Source organism: Drosophila grimshawi, unplaced genomic scaffold (assembly GCF_018153295.1).
Source record: "Drosophila grimshawi isolate 15287-2541.00 unplaced genomic scaffold, ASM1815329v1 contig_1367, whole genome shotgun sequence".
NCBI lineage: Eukaryota > Metazoa > Arthropoda > Insecta > Diptera > Drosophilidae > Drosophila > Drosophila grimshawi.
In genome coordinates, this window is record NW_025062889.1 from 5,693,400 (window position 1) to 5,710,307 (window position 16,908).

The 16,908-nt window shown below is 41.3% G+C and overlaps 1 protein-coding gene and 1 long non-coding RNA gene across 2 annotated transcripts in view; one reads left to right on the forward strand and one right to left on the reverse strand.

Annotated features, from left to right (window-relative positions):
• Positions 1-16,908, forward strand: part of LOC6560179 (hemicentin-1) — a 111,812-nt gene that overhangs the window by 66,495 nt on the left and 28,409 nt on the right. Inside the window, exons 2-5 of the mRNA XM_001985799.2 lie at positions 3,953-4,743; positions 12,794-12,971; positions 13,539-13,765; positions 14,628-14,781. Of these exons, the coding sequence (XP_001985835.1) occupies positions 3,953-4,743; positions 12,794-12,971; positions 13,539-13,765; positions 14,628-14,781 (1,350 nt within the window). The remainder of the gene's footprint in view (positions 1-3,952; positions 4,744-12,793; positions 12,972-13,538; positions 13,766-14,627; positions 14,782-16,908) is intronic.
• Positions 13,383-14,902, reverse strand: LOC116804975. The gene is made up of 2 exons (XR_004364963.1): positions 14,843-14,902; positions 13,383-13,741 (listed from the first exon to the last, which is right to left on the reverse strand). It is a non-coding gene; the product is annotated as an uncharacterized LOC116804975 (long non-coding RNA).

Consider the following 16,908-nt stretch of genomic DNA (forward strand, 5'->3'; position numbering starts at 1 on the left):
GTGTTGACAATTCGATAGGGGATTCTATGACGGGGGATTAGTTCGAATATTGACTACCCTGTGAATTATTATTTGCAGCTTAAGCTGATTTGGCGAAGCTACAACAATACTTAAGTTTCTCTGTCGGTGTGTGTATGCTGCGACTGCTGAAAGTTGAAATTTAAGTTTATAAGTGATTAAGGCGCACGATCCATAATTTTGAAGAAGCAATTGTGACAAAATCAAGCAAAAAGCTAGAAACAATAAGTAAAAGACTTCATAAAAGCCAGATTATCATCTGATTACACACTGAAGTTTAGAACAACGATATCAAAAACAAATACTGTGCAATTTACAATTTCCAATTTGTATATACTAAAAGTCATATTTTGTTTTTTGTTTGCGCTTTTTTGTAGAGCAACAAACAATTCTTTTTTGTTAGAGTGCACGGAATTTGCATAAAATAATATTATTATTGGCTATACGCAGATACGAGCACACACACGCAAATAGCATACGAGTGCATTAAATTATTGTTGACATAATTAAAATGAGTTGAAGTGTGTAGGCAGCCCTGACAGGGTGCCATTCTATATGCAGAGGTAGCAAAAAACACAGATCCGGAAAAACAAACATGGGAATGAAACTCAACAGCTTGTCCCTTGCATGTTTGGCCTGGCAAAAAAAGACCGAGCGAAAAACGAAATCAATGAAATTTGCTTTTTAAATGTGCCAGAGGCCAGCCACTCCCACATCCTCATCCACATCCACACCCACACCCTTGGCCAATTGATTGGCGAGCCTGTAATCAGGCTGACATGTTCGAATACGAGCATGTAATTATGTCAGCGCTTGATTGCCCGACACGCCCCTAGGCACGCGCCCTTTGTCAGTTTATGAAAATGCAATCGCCATTTTGCATATTGATAGAGCGCGGCGCAACAAAACCAGTGTGCGAAAAAAACAATGCATATATTAACATAGTGAATATATATGTATATTTGTCTATATATATGCATGTATCCATATATGGAGTGTAGTGTCGACCACTCATAATTGTCATTTACTGCTGGAACGTTGTGCAATATAATTCTTGCACAACTTATTTGCAATAATTGCAAAAGTGCAGTGATTCAAGCGCCATAAAAAACTGTATTCAAATATGCACAAATATTTCAGAGGAAATAGGAGTAAAAATAAATTGCCTATTTTTATTCATGGCAAATTGTCAGTTTCACTAATAGAAAATACATTTAAAAAAAATATATATTAAATTACAATGATTCACCTTAGTTGCAGTGTTAAAAAATGATTATTTGATATGTACAGACTTTTATTGAAAATTCTCTATTCAATTTTTAAGCAAATATTATTGAGTTTATCTATTTGTTGGATATGCTTTTATATTTGCAACCCACTTCACCTATACTGAATTCAAGTGCAACTTTGAAATAAAGTTGTGCCTGCAGTTGTCCAAAAATGTACTGATTGCTTTAGCAATATGTGTGAATGCCAGTTTAACCAATCAACTGCCAGCAGAGTTTGTAGTGGCTGCTACAAGTTAACTCGCCTAATGAGCAACACGCAGCCAAATAAGTTTAGCCTCAAAACTTACAATTTTATTAACTGCCAAACAACACCAGGTCTCTGCCTCCCTCACTCAGAGTGAGTGGAGGACTCTCGTGTGGAGCTGCACACGCAATTTATGCGCCGCAACGTATGCAACACATTTTGGTGTATGCCACAGATATTTGCAACGCCTCGAAAATGCACGAGCATGAGCGCTTCGTCCTCTTTTCCTTACACGGCGCTTGTCCTTGGTGGCAGCTTCATTAAATTTACACGCACATGAAGAACTTGAGTGGGTGAGGGTGAGTGGTATTCCTAGAACGGATTGGCAGTGGTGGCGGGAAAGGGTGGCTTAGCGAAGACGCTGTCAGTTTTGTGCAATTTCCGGCGCAATCTTCATTTACAACTTAAGTTACAGCACAAACAACTACAACTGCATGTAAACAAACAAGACAAACACACACACACACACACACACAATCACAAACAAGCAAGCAAACAGACAGATACACACACACACACACTCACACACACATTCACACCCCCCACTTGGCTGGCTGCCTATGCAAAAAGTGTAGCAGACTTTTAAGCTGTTGTGAAAACATTTTAGAGCTGGCTCCACACTATGTAGAGTATCTGTAAGTATGTATATATGTGAGCGTATCTGAACACATGCACACACACACACACACACACACACACACACACACACACACACACACACACACACACACACAGGCACAACAATCTCCTGCTGTGCAAATGACTTTGCCTGTAGCTGTAAAGTTATGCCTATGAGTGCCCATAGCCAGGGTTGCCGCAGTGCAAATTTATTAGGCACAGTGCGTACTTTTGTGCGTTCACTTGAAAAATGACAACTTTAATTTAGCTACAAGCACCGACAGTAACCAGACCCCATCCACACCCCACCGCACCGCACCCAACACCCTCGAATAGCTCTCACCGAACCAGAAAAGGGCTGAGACAAAAGCGTCAAACAGACAAAATGACAATGGAAAGCATTTGTGGCAGGGTTGCAACCAGCAGAGGAGTTTTGTGCAACTGCTTTTGTCAGTTAACCACACAGAATGCCAATGCGACCAGCTTCCAGCTATGGTTGACTCCACAGTCGGAACTAGACAGAGTCAGTAAGAGAGAGAGTCAAATAGAGAGAGAGAGAGAGAGATAAAGAGAGAAATGTAAAGGGAGACAATGACTGCGACTAAGACTAAAAGATTCAGCGCGTTGTCTTTTGATGGCAACCCCCGTCTCAGATGAATATTAATTACCATTTGAAAGCTTGTCATACACTTGTGTAAATTTATCAACAACGGCAGTCTTAGTCTAAACCAGACAATAACCAGAGTTGCCAAACTAGACTCCAGCTACAAAGTTGATGGTCGGGGGTAGAGAGTATGAAGGGAGTGGTAAACAGGCAAACAAAAGTTAGGCTTGAAATTGCTTTGCATGGCAAAGGATTAGCAAAGACTTTTACATGCATACTAAAACACATTTTGTTCGTACAGTACACAAACTCAGATCTATCCACAAACTCCAGGTGTCCGAGGGGACCGGCAATTTGGTTCACATTTTCGTGAGACTCACTGTAAAATGTCATAAATATATGCATGAGTCTTGTGAATGCATGTGCATTGTTGATATTTACACGTTACAATGCAATGTAATTGATACTCTCATTCCCCAAACATTGTTCAATGATGATGATGCTGATGATGCCTCTGGTAATTTTTGCATCAGCTTCTGCTCAGGTTTTTCGGGGCAACTCTTTTGGGACATTGTTGCCACAGGCACACAGACAAATACTACGTGTAAATTGAATTGTTCATGCATCCACATTTGGGTCAATGCATCAAGCTACTCCTGCCACACATAGCTAGTTTGTGGCTAGAGATATAGAATAGAAATTGGGCTTTTGGGTGAGTTTAATGATGTGTTCGGGATTTGACAAGTTCCATGCAATGCACTGATATGGAAGCTAAAAGTCATTTCGAGTAATTTCTGGGGACTCGGACGTTTACATGTCAATCTAGCAGACAAACAGTTCACTTAGACAAAGCTATGAATGTTGCCAATGTGAAATTGTGACCAATTCCAATCAGAACATTTTGAGGGTATAGTTTTTACCTGAATATCGAGCCAGATTCGCCTTTTCAACTTTAACTGTAGTATTAATCTAGAGTTCAAACCATGATTAAAAAGCACTGGTTTTTAATAATCGGATCACTTTTGACACAACTAATTTTGCTGTTAATTTCGAGCTCAAACCCTTAAAAACCGAGCAACGAGCTGAAAAATCGAATAAGCTACAATAAAAATAATAAGGGAATTTGATTAAAAATTAGAGCTATGAATTGACTTCAATCTCTGTTTCCTATTATTGCAGGTACCACCTACACACAACAACAGAATATCAATGCAAAGTCGCAATTAAAGACGACGCCCGCCGAGCACGCAGCCAGCAAATGGCGCAGCATATCAGAGCTATCAGATCGGACGCAGAGTCGATTCGATCTGGAAGCGGAGAATGCACAGCAGATGCTGCAACAGCTTCAGCCAGTTGACCATAGGCAGCTGTCGAGCAGTCGCAATAGTAAACCCTCCAGGTGTGCCAAGAACTGTGCCAAAGCGAAGGTGGCCAAATGGAAGGCGCAGCTGAAGAGTCATCATGGCCATCAGGCGCATCGCGCTTCTTACAACAAGGAGGCAAAGCGACGATGGCGTCGGGAGACCGAGGAGGAGGAAGTGGAGCTGCAGCTGCCCACAGTAAGCTCCAGTTCGACCACGGTGGCCACCAGTGCCGTTGTCACGGCCTATGCTAATAGAACGCTGACAACGGTGAAGGCGAAACGTGCTCGTTCCATGGTGCACCTAGCGCCGGAGGATATGAAGCCCAAGCCCAAGGAACCCGTCGTTATCATCGATGACGTCGAGGAGTTTGACAGCGGTACCTCGACACGCGACCTATTCGCCAAGAGTCGCGAGGATGGTGATCTCCTCGACGATGATGATGGGCCGCTGGAGGGTCCGCGAGCGCTGCCCCTGCGCCCAGTGCTGCCCAATCCTTACGAGGACGAGGAGATGTCTGTCGTTTATGCGGAGCAGCACTCGGAGATTAGGCTGATGTGCGAGGTGGATCTGGATATATCCTCCAGCATGTGGTATAAGAATGGCCAGGTAAGTGACAACAATTGGAGCAGTACTCGCAATTCTCCATTTCCATGTCAGCTAGATGTCTCTAGTTTAACTATCGCTGTCGGAGCTGCCAACTTGTTTGCAGCTTTTGACTTTAATTGCATTCTTGTAACGGCCCGTTAGATTGCAGGGTGTCCTTTTGCTCCCTTAAGCTGTCTCGCAGCCTTCGCATTTTAATATTTGTATCCTATAGTTGCAGTTGCTTCTTTACAGTTGGGTATATTGTCAAACGCTGAAGTTACTACATATTTCAATAGTTTAAATAGCATCTTGAATCACGTTTATATTATTTTTGATTTATTTCTAATAATTTTTCAAGATAGTATTTTATGCATATTCTCTAATAATACAGTTGAATGTGATAAATGATCACAGGGTATTAGATCGTCTCATTATCTTGTGCTATCTCTCCGTTTCTTTTGAGTTGTTCATGACTTCTTAGTTGCTTTTTATTGTCGCCTGCACTGCGTTTGTCCTTTGTGCCAGCTGCCCTCGCTCCCTTCGGACGCTGTCTTCCATCTTCCTGTCAGACGTCTCGAGTGCCAGTTTTTTATGCCCGCCTGCTCCTTCTCGCTGCCATTCTCAATTCCATTCTGTGTCTGGCTTTTGTGTGCTCTCTGCTTATTTGTCGTTTAAATGCCGCATTATGCAAATAGGATAATCGTTATTATTTGATAGTTTCTGATGTCAAAAGCATTTAAGAGTTCATCTGTCAGGGCGACCTGCTGCACCTCCCCATGCCCATGCCCATTCCACGCCCACTTGCAGGCCATGTTAACGGCTTAACTGGTCGTTTTTGCTTTGATATTCTGTGTGCTTCATGGCCGACTTCTAATTACAACTTTGCTCACCGTGGCAACGCCCACGAGCATGCAGTGAAATATTACACAAATGCGAAATACTGTTGCGTACTTTTTTGGGATGCAGCTTACGCCTCAACTAACGAGTTAAATTAAAAATGAAAATACGTACAATGTGAAAAAACTGCAGCTGCCAGCAATTGGCAGGCGGAGCAGCAGCTCCAAAAACCGAAAAAGCTGGCAACAAAATTAACAAACATGGCGCAAAAGTTAACAACCAGCCGGCAAAAGTTATTGAGTTGTAATTGCGAGTGCAAACAGTCAACAAGTCAGGGAGGCGGGGCGGTATGTTGAGAGTAGGGTGTGCAAAAACATAGTCAACCTGGCGTAATGCAGTTATAACCGCTTTGCCCGCCGGAACACAGTTGAGAGTTTTTACCGAGGCAACTGAACAACAATGTTGATGATGGTGGAATGTTGTAGTACACAATACGCATAGGGTTGAAATTCATAAAACTGTGCGGTTGAGTGGCGAAAAACACACAAAATATATAAATGAAAAACCATAGAGTATTTTGTTGCATCTGACTCGTTATAAGTTAAATTCGAAGTAATTATTGTTTTCAGATTTTTCGAATTTTTAGGGATATGATTTGAAATACAAGCACTTAATTAATCGCAAAGAAATACTATACTATATAAAATAAACGTTATGAACATACTTATGTATTATTATAAAGTATATGCAATTTAAACTGTATCTAAAGTTGTACAGCTTATTAAATGAAATCCTTAATTTATTTGATTTGAAATATTTTGAAAAATTTAATTAAACCTGTTACGCTGATCTCAATAAAATCTAGTGCTGCACCAAGACAACTTCATGAGAAAGTCATTATAGCTAACTTTAACTGGTTTCCAAGTTATACAATGCATAAACAACTAAAGAGGCGGTGTTCCAACCCGTTGTACTTTGCAGTTCTTGTTTACTTTACTGTTGCCTGCTTTTATTGTTGTTTGTATTATTGTAGTTGTTGTAAGTGCAGCTCTTGTGCAGTGCAAATTGCAACAGTGGCAACAACAGTGGCTGCAATGAGTGGGCAGGCCAAGTTGTTGATGGGCAAATAATAGTTGAAACTAAAACAACAACAACAACAACAACAGTAACTGCAACATCAACTAAAACAACAACAATAACAACAATGATTTTAACAACAACATCAACACTTTGTGTACGTGCTTCGGTTGTTGGTCTGCGGCTTGGCTTGGCAGTTAACTGTCGCTTGCAAACAGCACCTGGGCCCAGGTGTTGGTGTCTATTTGTGTGTATGTCTCTCTTTGTGTGTATGTGTGTGTGTGTGTGTGTATCTGAGTATGGCACAAAGCGTTGCATACTTGCGGGTGGCTGCATGCAAACATTGTTGCTGCCAGTATTGACTAACAGTGTCTGTTATTGTTGTTGTTGTTTTTGTTCACTTCTCGCTGTTTATTCTATATGAAAATTAAATTGAATACTTGGCGTTTTTCGTAAGCGCGTAAGAAATTTGCCATCAACACAGATTGAAGAAATCCGCCAAATTGGCTGTCAACAGCTGCCATTTTGGCATATACCGATTTCTGGCAGACACGTCTCTTCCCCTCGTCCCTTCGCGCCTTGCCACTCGTTCGCTGTCTGCCGCCTGATTGTCGTACTTGTTTGTATTAAAGACGAAAAAAATCAGACGACGACTTGGAATCTTTGCTACAGTTTCGCATCTATCGAATGCGATTGCTTTTATTTACAAAATTTCTCCACGCCTGGGCGAAACATATTTTTGCCACACGTCCTTCTGTGCGCTGCATTTTGTCGCTATTTTTGTTATTGTTGTTTTATAGGCTATCAGATGCCACACCCATATCTCATCCCGTCTGAAAGTTTTCATTTTCCCTCAGAGCCTTCAAGGTCTGGGCTAAGCTTTTGTCTAGCCGCGATTTGTTGGCTTTTATTGTTCAATATGCTCGCAGGCGACAAATGCCATTTATGTCTGGCTTGCGGTTGTAAGGGTCTCCTAACTGCACTCCTGCCATAAGAACAACAACGTTTCGTGAGTCGAAAGTAAATAAAGCTGTTTTCTGAGATACTCTATACGATTTCATAGATTGGAAAGATATAAATATTTTGAGATGAGTATACGAATTTGGCGGATTATGATTGAATTGAAAAAAAGGATTTCATTTTGCAATTACTTTGCAGTCGAAAGTAATTTTTAAGTAAATAGTAATCATTTAACTCAAGCCATTTTATTCTTTTATTTTTTTATGTTAAAAAAATACCTAAATACAAATACCTCTTTTCTACATATACATATATTCCCTTATATACTCTAACCCTTTTCGGTGCTAACGTTGCAGACCCAAAGTGATGCTCTGTTTTTATGGTTGCATCTCAGGTCACTGGCCATTGTTGCATACTTTGTTGCTTGTAGCTTGGCAGGCTGCAACTTATTTATTGCTCCCTCTTCTTGCCGTTGCTGTTGGCTGGTTGTCATTGCTCAGATTTAAAATTAGGGGCCAAGGCTGCTTCATCTTCCTCTTCTAGATTTTATTTGCCACACACAAACTGCCGCATAAATCTCAAAGGGTTCGCCTGCCAAAAGCCGGGATAAGTCTCCATTAGTCAATTTGGCGGCACAGGGCAGGACTTAATATACGGCATTAATTGAGCGGTGCTGCAAGCACCACCCTGGTGGTGCACAAAGGTGCGAGATGGTGGCTGCCGCTGCAGCTGCAAGTAAATCACATCAAGCCAAGAAATTAATCACTCAGACTGCAAAGCGGCGCAAATCCCCGAATGAAAATCAGCAACAATGCGACGTCAGATCAGCCTCCTCATAGGGGTAAAGCGGAGAGGAGAGGGGGCGTGGCATTGTATGGCACAAGTTGCTAACATGCCGCTTACTTTGTACCTTTGACAAGTTTATTAAGTTAGTAACAATGTCGGGGAATAACTCTGGCCGGGAATGCCTCAGCTGCACAACTCGACGACTCCAAGGCTTCTCGACTCCTCTGATCCCTTCACTCTAGCGGCAGCTGTACTCCGATGGCAAATAAAATCAACGTCGCTGACGTTGCAACATCAGCTGAGGCAGCTGTGGCAAAGGAGGCAACATTTTCCCCACGGTGCAATTGTATTAGTTGTGTTAAAACAAAAGCCAGCCATGTGAAAGCGAAGACATGAACAGAGCACATGCAGCAGATTAAGAAGCGCAGGAGTGGTTTGGCGATGGTGGGCGGCAGCAAGTGGTAGTGGATTGAACCACAGTGGCTGCAATTACAACAATGATGCGGCAACAATGTGAGACAGTGTTTGAGTAAATGGAGAAGCAGCTGCACTGCACGTTGGCAACCAAGCAACGAGTGCAACACACCGCAATTAAAATTCTCTTCACGGCAACAGCAGCAACAAATGAAGTGGAATTCTACGAATCACGTTTCATAAACTTGATTAAATATGATTATTTTGTGAGATACTACAATATTCCAAATGAAACGATATTAACCCGCTTTAAATATGCAGCTGCCGCTCGATTTAAGTGAAGTTAACTCATTTATTATAAGCTTCGTAAATGTTTGCTTTAGCCCCATTTCCGTCGGCTTCTGCTGCCCTGCGCCTAGCAAATATATATTTAATCATTATCACTGATACCCCACCTCCCTTCACTAACTCTCTCCCTCTCTCTTGCCCCCCAAACAGTAAACAGCATTTGCAATTGCATTTCAGCTGCTGTTCGCTGACTTTCGTCTTGTGAGCTGTCTTCAGTAAGACTCTGCAACAAACATACAGACTTCTAGTTGCCTCGTTTTCCCATGCGCCCCCGCGCAACTCCATCCAGTGCTCAGTGCAACTACAACTGCGGCAATGACATGCGACAAGTGTTGCAATGACAGCTTGCAACATGAGCGACTTTTGTTGTACTTTCTGGAGTGCTGCACAATGCATTCGTCGAGTCCCCAGCTACTCTGAGTGCTTGCCAAACCACCCATCCCACCCTGCCGCTCAACATGTGTATGTGAGTGTGTGCCAAAGAATTTATTGTTGAAAATTATCAAGAGGCTAATATATTTGCCGAAAGCAATTTCAAGTTAGTAGCTTTGGGCCAACTGAAGCAGCAGTAGAAGAAAAAAGCGAGCACAACGAGCAGCGACAGGCAGCGAGTAATGTTTGCTGACAAGATTTTTGCAATTCCAAGCTACAGAGACAGCAGCACACAAAGATGGAGAGACAGAGATAGAACGTGAAAGAGAAAGAGAGTGAGAGTGAGAGAGAGAGAGATATAGAAATATATATATTGAGACCTTCTTTTGTTACTTTAACTGGCTGGTAGAACCGGAAATTGGGTGTAACTCAAGTAGCTCAAGGTGGGATATATTTGAAATTAAACTAAAAGTCAAGCGATAATAACTATGCTTGCTGCCAAGAAATAATGTTGTACGCACATTTTCATATAACAACGAACACGATTTCTAATTTTAAATATATATAGTGCATTTGTCTCTCAAGTTAATTAAATCATATGACTAGCCAACAAACAATTTGCATTATTTTAACACGGCGCTTGGAATATAAATATTGAGAAATAAATGTGCATACAAAATGCTGTTACACGGCCAATTAAATGTAAATCGCAAATAGCCAAATATTAAAACGACGTAATTAGAAAATACAATGCCAAAAATATAAAAGAAAAAACAACAACAAAAAAAAAAAACAAACCGGGAATAGTTTTGGCCATGTCGCAATACAGCAATACAGAAGTGGCCAAATCCCAAAAGGGGAACCAAAAACGGCAGTCGCCAGATAACGATGTCGCAAATTATGCAAAGTTATGCGCATGTAAAACTCAAATGTGCCTTCAAATATGCAACAATTTATGCGAATTCAGCCAGCTGCAATGCAACAAAAATGGAACACAAAAAAAAAATGAACAACAATAATAACAAAAACAACAGCAACAATAGCACAAACAAAAAGGCGAAAAATCATAATTACCCGAGAACAGATCGCCGTCGCATGCGTGAGATTTAATGCCTCCAAACAATGGCTGGCCAACAACTGGTCCAGCTTCGGCTCTGGCTCTGCCTCTGCCTCTGGCCACGGCTCTGGACTCTGGACCAAAGTCCAGCCTCTGATTCTGGTTTGGGGCGGCCAAAACAATCGAGCGTGTAATCCGCTGGCCGCTCTCGACTCGCTGTAAACAAGGATTTGCCACGCTCATTTAACGCTTTTGTCTAGCGGCCATGTTGCCAAACCAAAATCTCTCACATACACATGTACAATTTGCAGGTGTGCAGTCGCCAAAAACTGGCATGTCTCTGTGTGTGCTTGTATGTGTGCCATGTTACCTCATAAATTTCCAACTGAATGCGTCGCTGCACAGCCTGAAAATCCAGTTGCCAGTTTGCCAGTTTGCCAGTTTTGTGTTGCGTTTCGCGTCCAGCGCGTCGACCGCTGGTTAATAAATTTCTGAAATGGCCGCAGCGGCGACGGCGGCAAATGCTCAACGGAAGTCGAGAAAAACACACACAAACACAATCGCGACTGAAACTCACACAGTTACAAAGTGAAAATACAACGCTGCCAAGTCAGCACGAAAAAATTGCTAAAATCCATGCACGCATAAATATTTGCACTGCTTTCCAAAAATTGTATACAAAAATCATAAATGTTGATGGAGGATGGGGAAAGGGGGTTGGGGTGGGGTGGGGTGGGTTGGGGTATTTGGGTTGAGCTAACAAAAATTGAAAACTCGCACGCAACGGAAACGGAAGCGCAGCATACAAATATAAATATTTTGTTTATACTATATACTATATATTTTACACAGATTTTCCAGCATTCATTTATTTATTATGTTTTTCTTTTTTGGCATTACGTAATGTGCAAGAGTTGTTGGCAAAAATGTTCAGTTATATATTATTTATATATGCAATACCACGAATAAATTTACAAGACAAATTAGCAAGGGCACTGAAAATTATTACAAAATTCATATAGTCCTTTAGAAGTGCATTCTACACATTACAGATGTGTTTAAATGGAAAGATTGTTACAGATATATTGAAATGGAAGGATAGTTTAAGCTTTGAATCTTTTGCCTAAAATATTTGGATCTTTTAAATATTTAATTTATGTTTGTGAAGTGAGCTAGACTGCAACCGATATTCTGGTGTATGGTTTAAAGATATATATGAAAAGCGTAGAGATATGGAAATGTCTTAACAAATATTTAACATAATGTATAATTTTGGAATTATATAATATATTTTTGAGGAACTCTTAGCTGAGATAAAAGTCATAAATTAAATTTTAACTACGGAAATTGGAATTTTATTGCAAAAGTTAAATTACTTTTGGAGATTACAGAGGTACTTCAACTGGAAACTACTTTTGTTGGCAGAGCAGATGACAGACATTGAAATATTTACATGGAGATTGAGAATCTTTTGTGCTCAGCATACGTCTACTTAAGTGAGCTTAAAACGCTATCAGAAGTTAAGCTCTGGCGTACAATTGCAATTAAATTTATTTATGCGTGCTGAAAATGAACGATGCCACGCCCCCATTAAGCACGCTACTCATTTAACGTATTTACCGAATATTTTTCATATTTTTGCCCAGCATTTGAATGCGCACATAAATTTTCAGCAAGCATTAAGCCACCTTATATGGACACCAGGACACCCACAAACAGGCATAACAGACAGGACAATGCGTCCAAGCCGAAACAACAACTATTGGCCACATTTGGAATATATTTTTTTATTTTTATTTTTATTTTCATTTTCACATTTTTGTAAGCCAGCAAACAGTTCATTGTTCCCGCATTACAGTAACTGTACTCAGTGGATTTGTATGTTATGGGTACAAACAAGCGCATTTAAATTATCATTATTTTCGTTTGTTTGAAATGAATTGTAATAAAATGTCTGGCCTGTAAATAAATGTTGGCATCTGCTTTATACACACACACACACACACACATTTATATTATGGCATACAGTAGATAGGAGTCCCGGGATAGGATCGTTGCATTTATCAGGAAATTTATGCGCGCTTAAATGCGCTGCATTAAAAGTTGAGTGCGGCATAATTTGCATAATTTCGACAGTGCCTGCAACTCAAGTGACATTACATTTAATGCCAGCAAAACTTGCCTCTGATCTCACTCTGTCTCTGTCTCTCTTCCCCGCAGGTGGTGCATGCCATGGACCGCACAACTCGTGTCACCGACTATCGCTTTATCAAGGAGGCTAATGGAGCGCTAACCATCACCAATGTAATGCTCGAGGACGATGGCAAGTGGCAGTGCGAGGCGGAGAATACGCGACGCTACACCGAAAATGCTCGACCCGTTAAGCTGGTCGTGCTGGGTGAGTACCAAAGTAACAATACCAGGTGACAACAACTAGGCACACATAAAAGTTTAGACAAATATTAAAAAAGTCGTTACATTTGCGAAATTAGCAATCGCGCGTAGCAGGCAATAAGCCAAGCCAAGTTGGCGAAGAAAAACTTTCCCTATTAGCTCGATTCGTAGGTAGTACAGTTGTGTACCCGATAAGCTAGTTGCAAACGTGAGAAACTGTAGCCAAGAAGAGCTCCCTGGCTGTGGTGCATGGTAGCTTACACAAATGACGCCTACGCCAGACTCTTGTCTCTCTGATTACTGCAATTAGGCTTAAGTCTTCTTTGGGCAACTTTTTTTCTTCCTGGCTAAAGTCGAAAGAAACAAAGCAAGGGCTAAGATGTAGAGGTTAACGTTTCACAAGACACATAAGAAGTGAAGAAAGATACTTATATATGTGTATATTGAAGATTTTGTACTTAAGCCTGATAAAACGAATTTGCAGGCTCGACAAGTTCATTTAAAATTGCTCTCTTTTTTGCTGCTTTATATCTTCTATAGCAAGCTCTTATTTATGTTTAACTCCCCACAGATCGTCCAAAACCGCCATATTTGCTGATTGACTCACGGCGCCTGGATGCAGGCAACATTTTCGTGCCCGTCAAGGAAAACTCGGAGCTGAACTTGGCTTGTGTCAGCGAGGGCGGCAATCCACGACCCACGCTCACCTGGGAGGTGCTGCTGAGTCCTGGCGTAGATCGTCATGCCCAGAAAGTATCCGCTGAGGTCCTAGAACTGGAAGAGATCAAAAACGAGAAGGTTAGTAACAGCTTTCTTTGAGATAAATGAATGAATGGTCAGACAGGCGTTGAGTTTGGGCTGACACTTTGACATATTGTTTGTCGTCCTAATACAACCCGGGCAAGACCGCAAGCCAAATATAGTTTGAGAGGGAGTAAGGGAGTGGGAACAGACAGCAAACAGATTAAGTGTGGATAACGGCGGCATTTCTGGCTACGGCTCAAGCAATGGATCTCCGGTAATGGACGGACAAATAGCCGAACGGACAGAACGGACAAGCTGCGGTTGAGCCAAAATTGTTTGTCTTGCACTCGAGCATAATGAAAAGCAGACATTTTGGTCAAGCGTTGCAAAAGCAGACAAACCACCCAAACCACTCCACCACCCGCAGCCACCTGTCAAACACATCGAAGATGTCGACTTGAGTGTTTAGTGTATGTATGTATGTGTGTGTGTGTCTGTGCGTGTGTGTTTAAGTGGGAGTGTATTTGTTTGCCGTCGACCCTAAATGCCACAAATTTGCGTGTTTGCTCTGTTTTTCGACCGTCCCAAACTACAGTGTTGCCACGCCAGATGATTGATTGAAAACTGTGCCAACAAATTTGCATGTCAAGGCGCTCAAGAGTGGTGCGAATGGTGCTGGTGCTGGTGGTGCTGCTACTGGGCGTTGTCGTTAGAATTGCCTTTGCCCTTGCCCTTATCCCGGACGCTTTAATTTAAATTAATGATGTCGCGCTGATAACAGGGCCCCAGACTAATTGGCTGCTCTGGCTAGCTGCCTTGTCATTTCGCCCAATTTGTCCCGAGCCTAAGCCTTAAATTGTAATGGCATTTTTATTAACCCACACTCTGTCTCTATCTATCTATCGCCCACCGACAGGATAAGAACGGCTACAAAATCAACAGCGGTGCCAAAAGCGAAGCCCGTTTGCCCGCCGTGTATCGAGCGCACCACAATGCCCGGATTCTGTGCGTCATGGAGCATCCCACGCTGAAGATTCGACAGAATGCCTCCCTACTCCTGGATGTGCAGTGTAAGTGGAATTTATGCTTGTCGATAACTATTTTTAGACCGGCGCTTAAGTTTTGGCTTACCTTAATCTATATATAAAACCATTCACTTTTTAGGAATAGAAAGATTTTTTGCTGTTTATTTTTTTGGCAAATTTTTCTTTGTAAATTATATCGAATTCCAATGTAGAATTTAAATAAGTATTTAAATTTAGTTTAATATAAATTTCAAGGGTCAATGGATGTTAACTAGAATATTTAATATACAAAGATTTAAATCAGGATATTTGTACAACTCATGTCAGAGCTAAAAGTCAGTCAGTCACTTGGCATCATATTTATATGTTAAAAAAGTTTTGTGCCAAAGTCAAACACGATGAAAATCGCACCTTGTTTAATTAACACAGCCGGCGATAGCGAGAGTGGTGGGGTAATTGGGTGGAAATGTGCTGATGACGAGTGGGGGTGCAGAGGTGGTGCGAATGCGGCAAGTAAAAGTGAAAACCAAAAAGCAAATGTTGATTAAAAAGTTAAATTGCTAAAGTTAACACACGCCACGAAGCACGTAGTGGCCTGGGCATGGCTAAAGGGTATATGGTTACAGGGGAAGTGGGAAGGTGCGAAGGTGGGAAAGTCACCAGTCTACGATGGGCAATGGAAAAACAAAGGCGTAAAAATTATTATGCAGCTGCAGAAATAAAAGAGAGCAAAGGTGAAAATGTATAAAAGGAAAGTGCAGCAGCAAATAAAAAGAAATATTGCAATGGGACAACGTAGAGCCACAGCTATATGAATAGAAGGAGTGTGGGCACAAGAACAGTGCCAGGAACTGGGACGTTAAGTAATAAGCAGCCCACTTGCGATTCAGCAATCAAAAGTAAGCAACAACTTTTTAATTAACTCTCAATGGGCAGGCAAAAAGATGGCCTGCAAAGATGCTTAACAATTTCTAAATATAGCCAAATGATTGTCAACAAACTCGGTGTATTAATGATGTTTTAAAAAGAAAACCCCAACATAACAAAAATATTAATAATTATTGACTGATATTTGACTTTTATCTGAATGTGCCAACTTTACAAGAAAGCAAGAAAGGCACTTCTTGTAAAACATTTATAGTTTAGATATTGTTAAAACTACTTTTGACATGCATTCAGACTGCAATCTGAACTAACTAGATTCTAGCATCAGAATTTTATTCCTACAGAGTGAAGGACAACTTTTAACAAGCTGTTCTATTGAAGGGTCATAGTTTGCTGCTCGCTTAAGCCTTAAGAAGTTGGCAAAATAAAAAATAGAAGAGCCTGCACCCATTTAGGCCAGCATTCATAAATCAGATTTCACGTGACTTGAGGAGAGACAGAGAGAGAGGGAGAGAGAGAGACGGAGGGAAATAGACAAAGAGAGAGAGAGAGAGAGAAAACATTTCCGCCATCAGCACCGGCTGCAAATCAAAATCAATGGCAGCAATTAGAGGGACTCGCACTAATTGGCAGTAACAAAGCCGCAGACACGTGCTGAAATTGGTAGCTCAGCATTGCAGGAGAGCAGGATCAGAATATATAAAACAAAGTGCCACAGTTATTTGCTTTATTAATGCTCGTCAAGCCGCATAATGCCATGACAAATGCCAAGGTAGAGAGACGACGACGACGACAACGACGACGATGCCCATGATTGGAAAATATAGAAAAGCCGTGCGGGATTTGCATGACTAAGTCCCGACTATGTGAATGTCGAATGCGGAATCTCGATGGATATACTTGCTTGTGTGTGTGTGTGTGTTTGTTTGTTTGTTTGTGTGTGTGTGGACTTCGGCCAGGCATGAAAATTGCAAAAACCGCAATAACAACAGCAAAAAGCCTACAACAATAACAACTACAACAACAGACGCGGCAGCCAACCGCAACGTTTTACAACAAAGAACAACTGAGAACAGTTCCCCGTTTAAACCAATCCTCCTCACTTCTCGCAATGCCCTCTCCTATTGTTATTGTTTGTTACGGTTGTATAAATTAAAATGCACACACATGAAAGCACTTGCTCAGACAGTTGAGGATTGTTGTTTTTGTTGTTGTTGTTGTTGTTGTTGTTGTTAGCCATTGCTATTGCTCTTGTTGTTTTTAATTTCACATTTTTTTTGCAGTCAG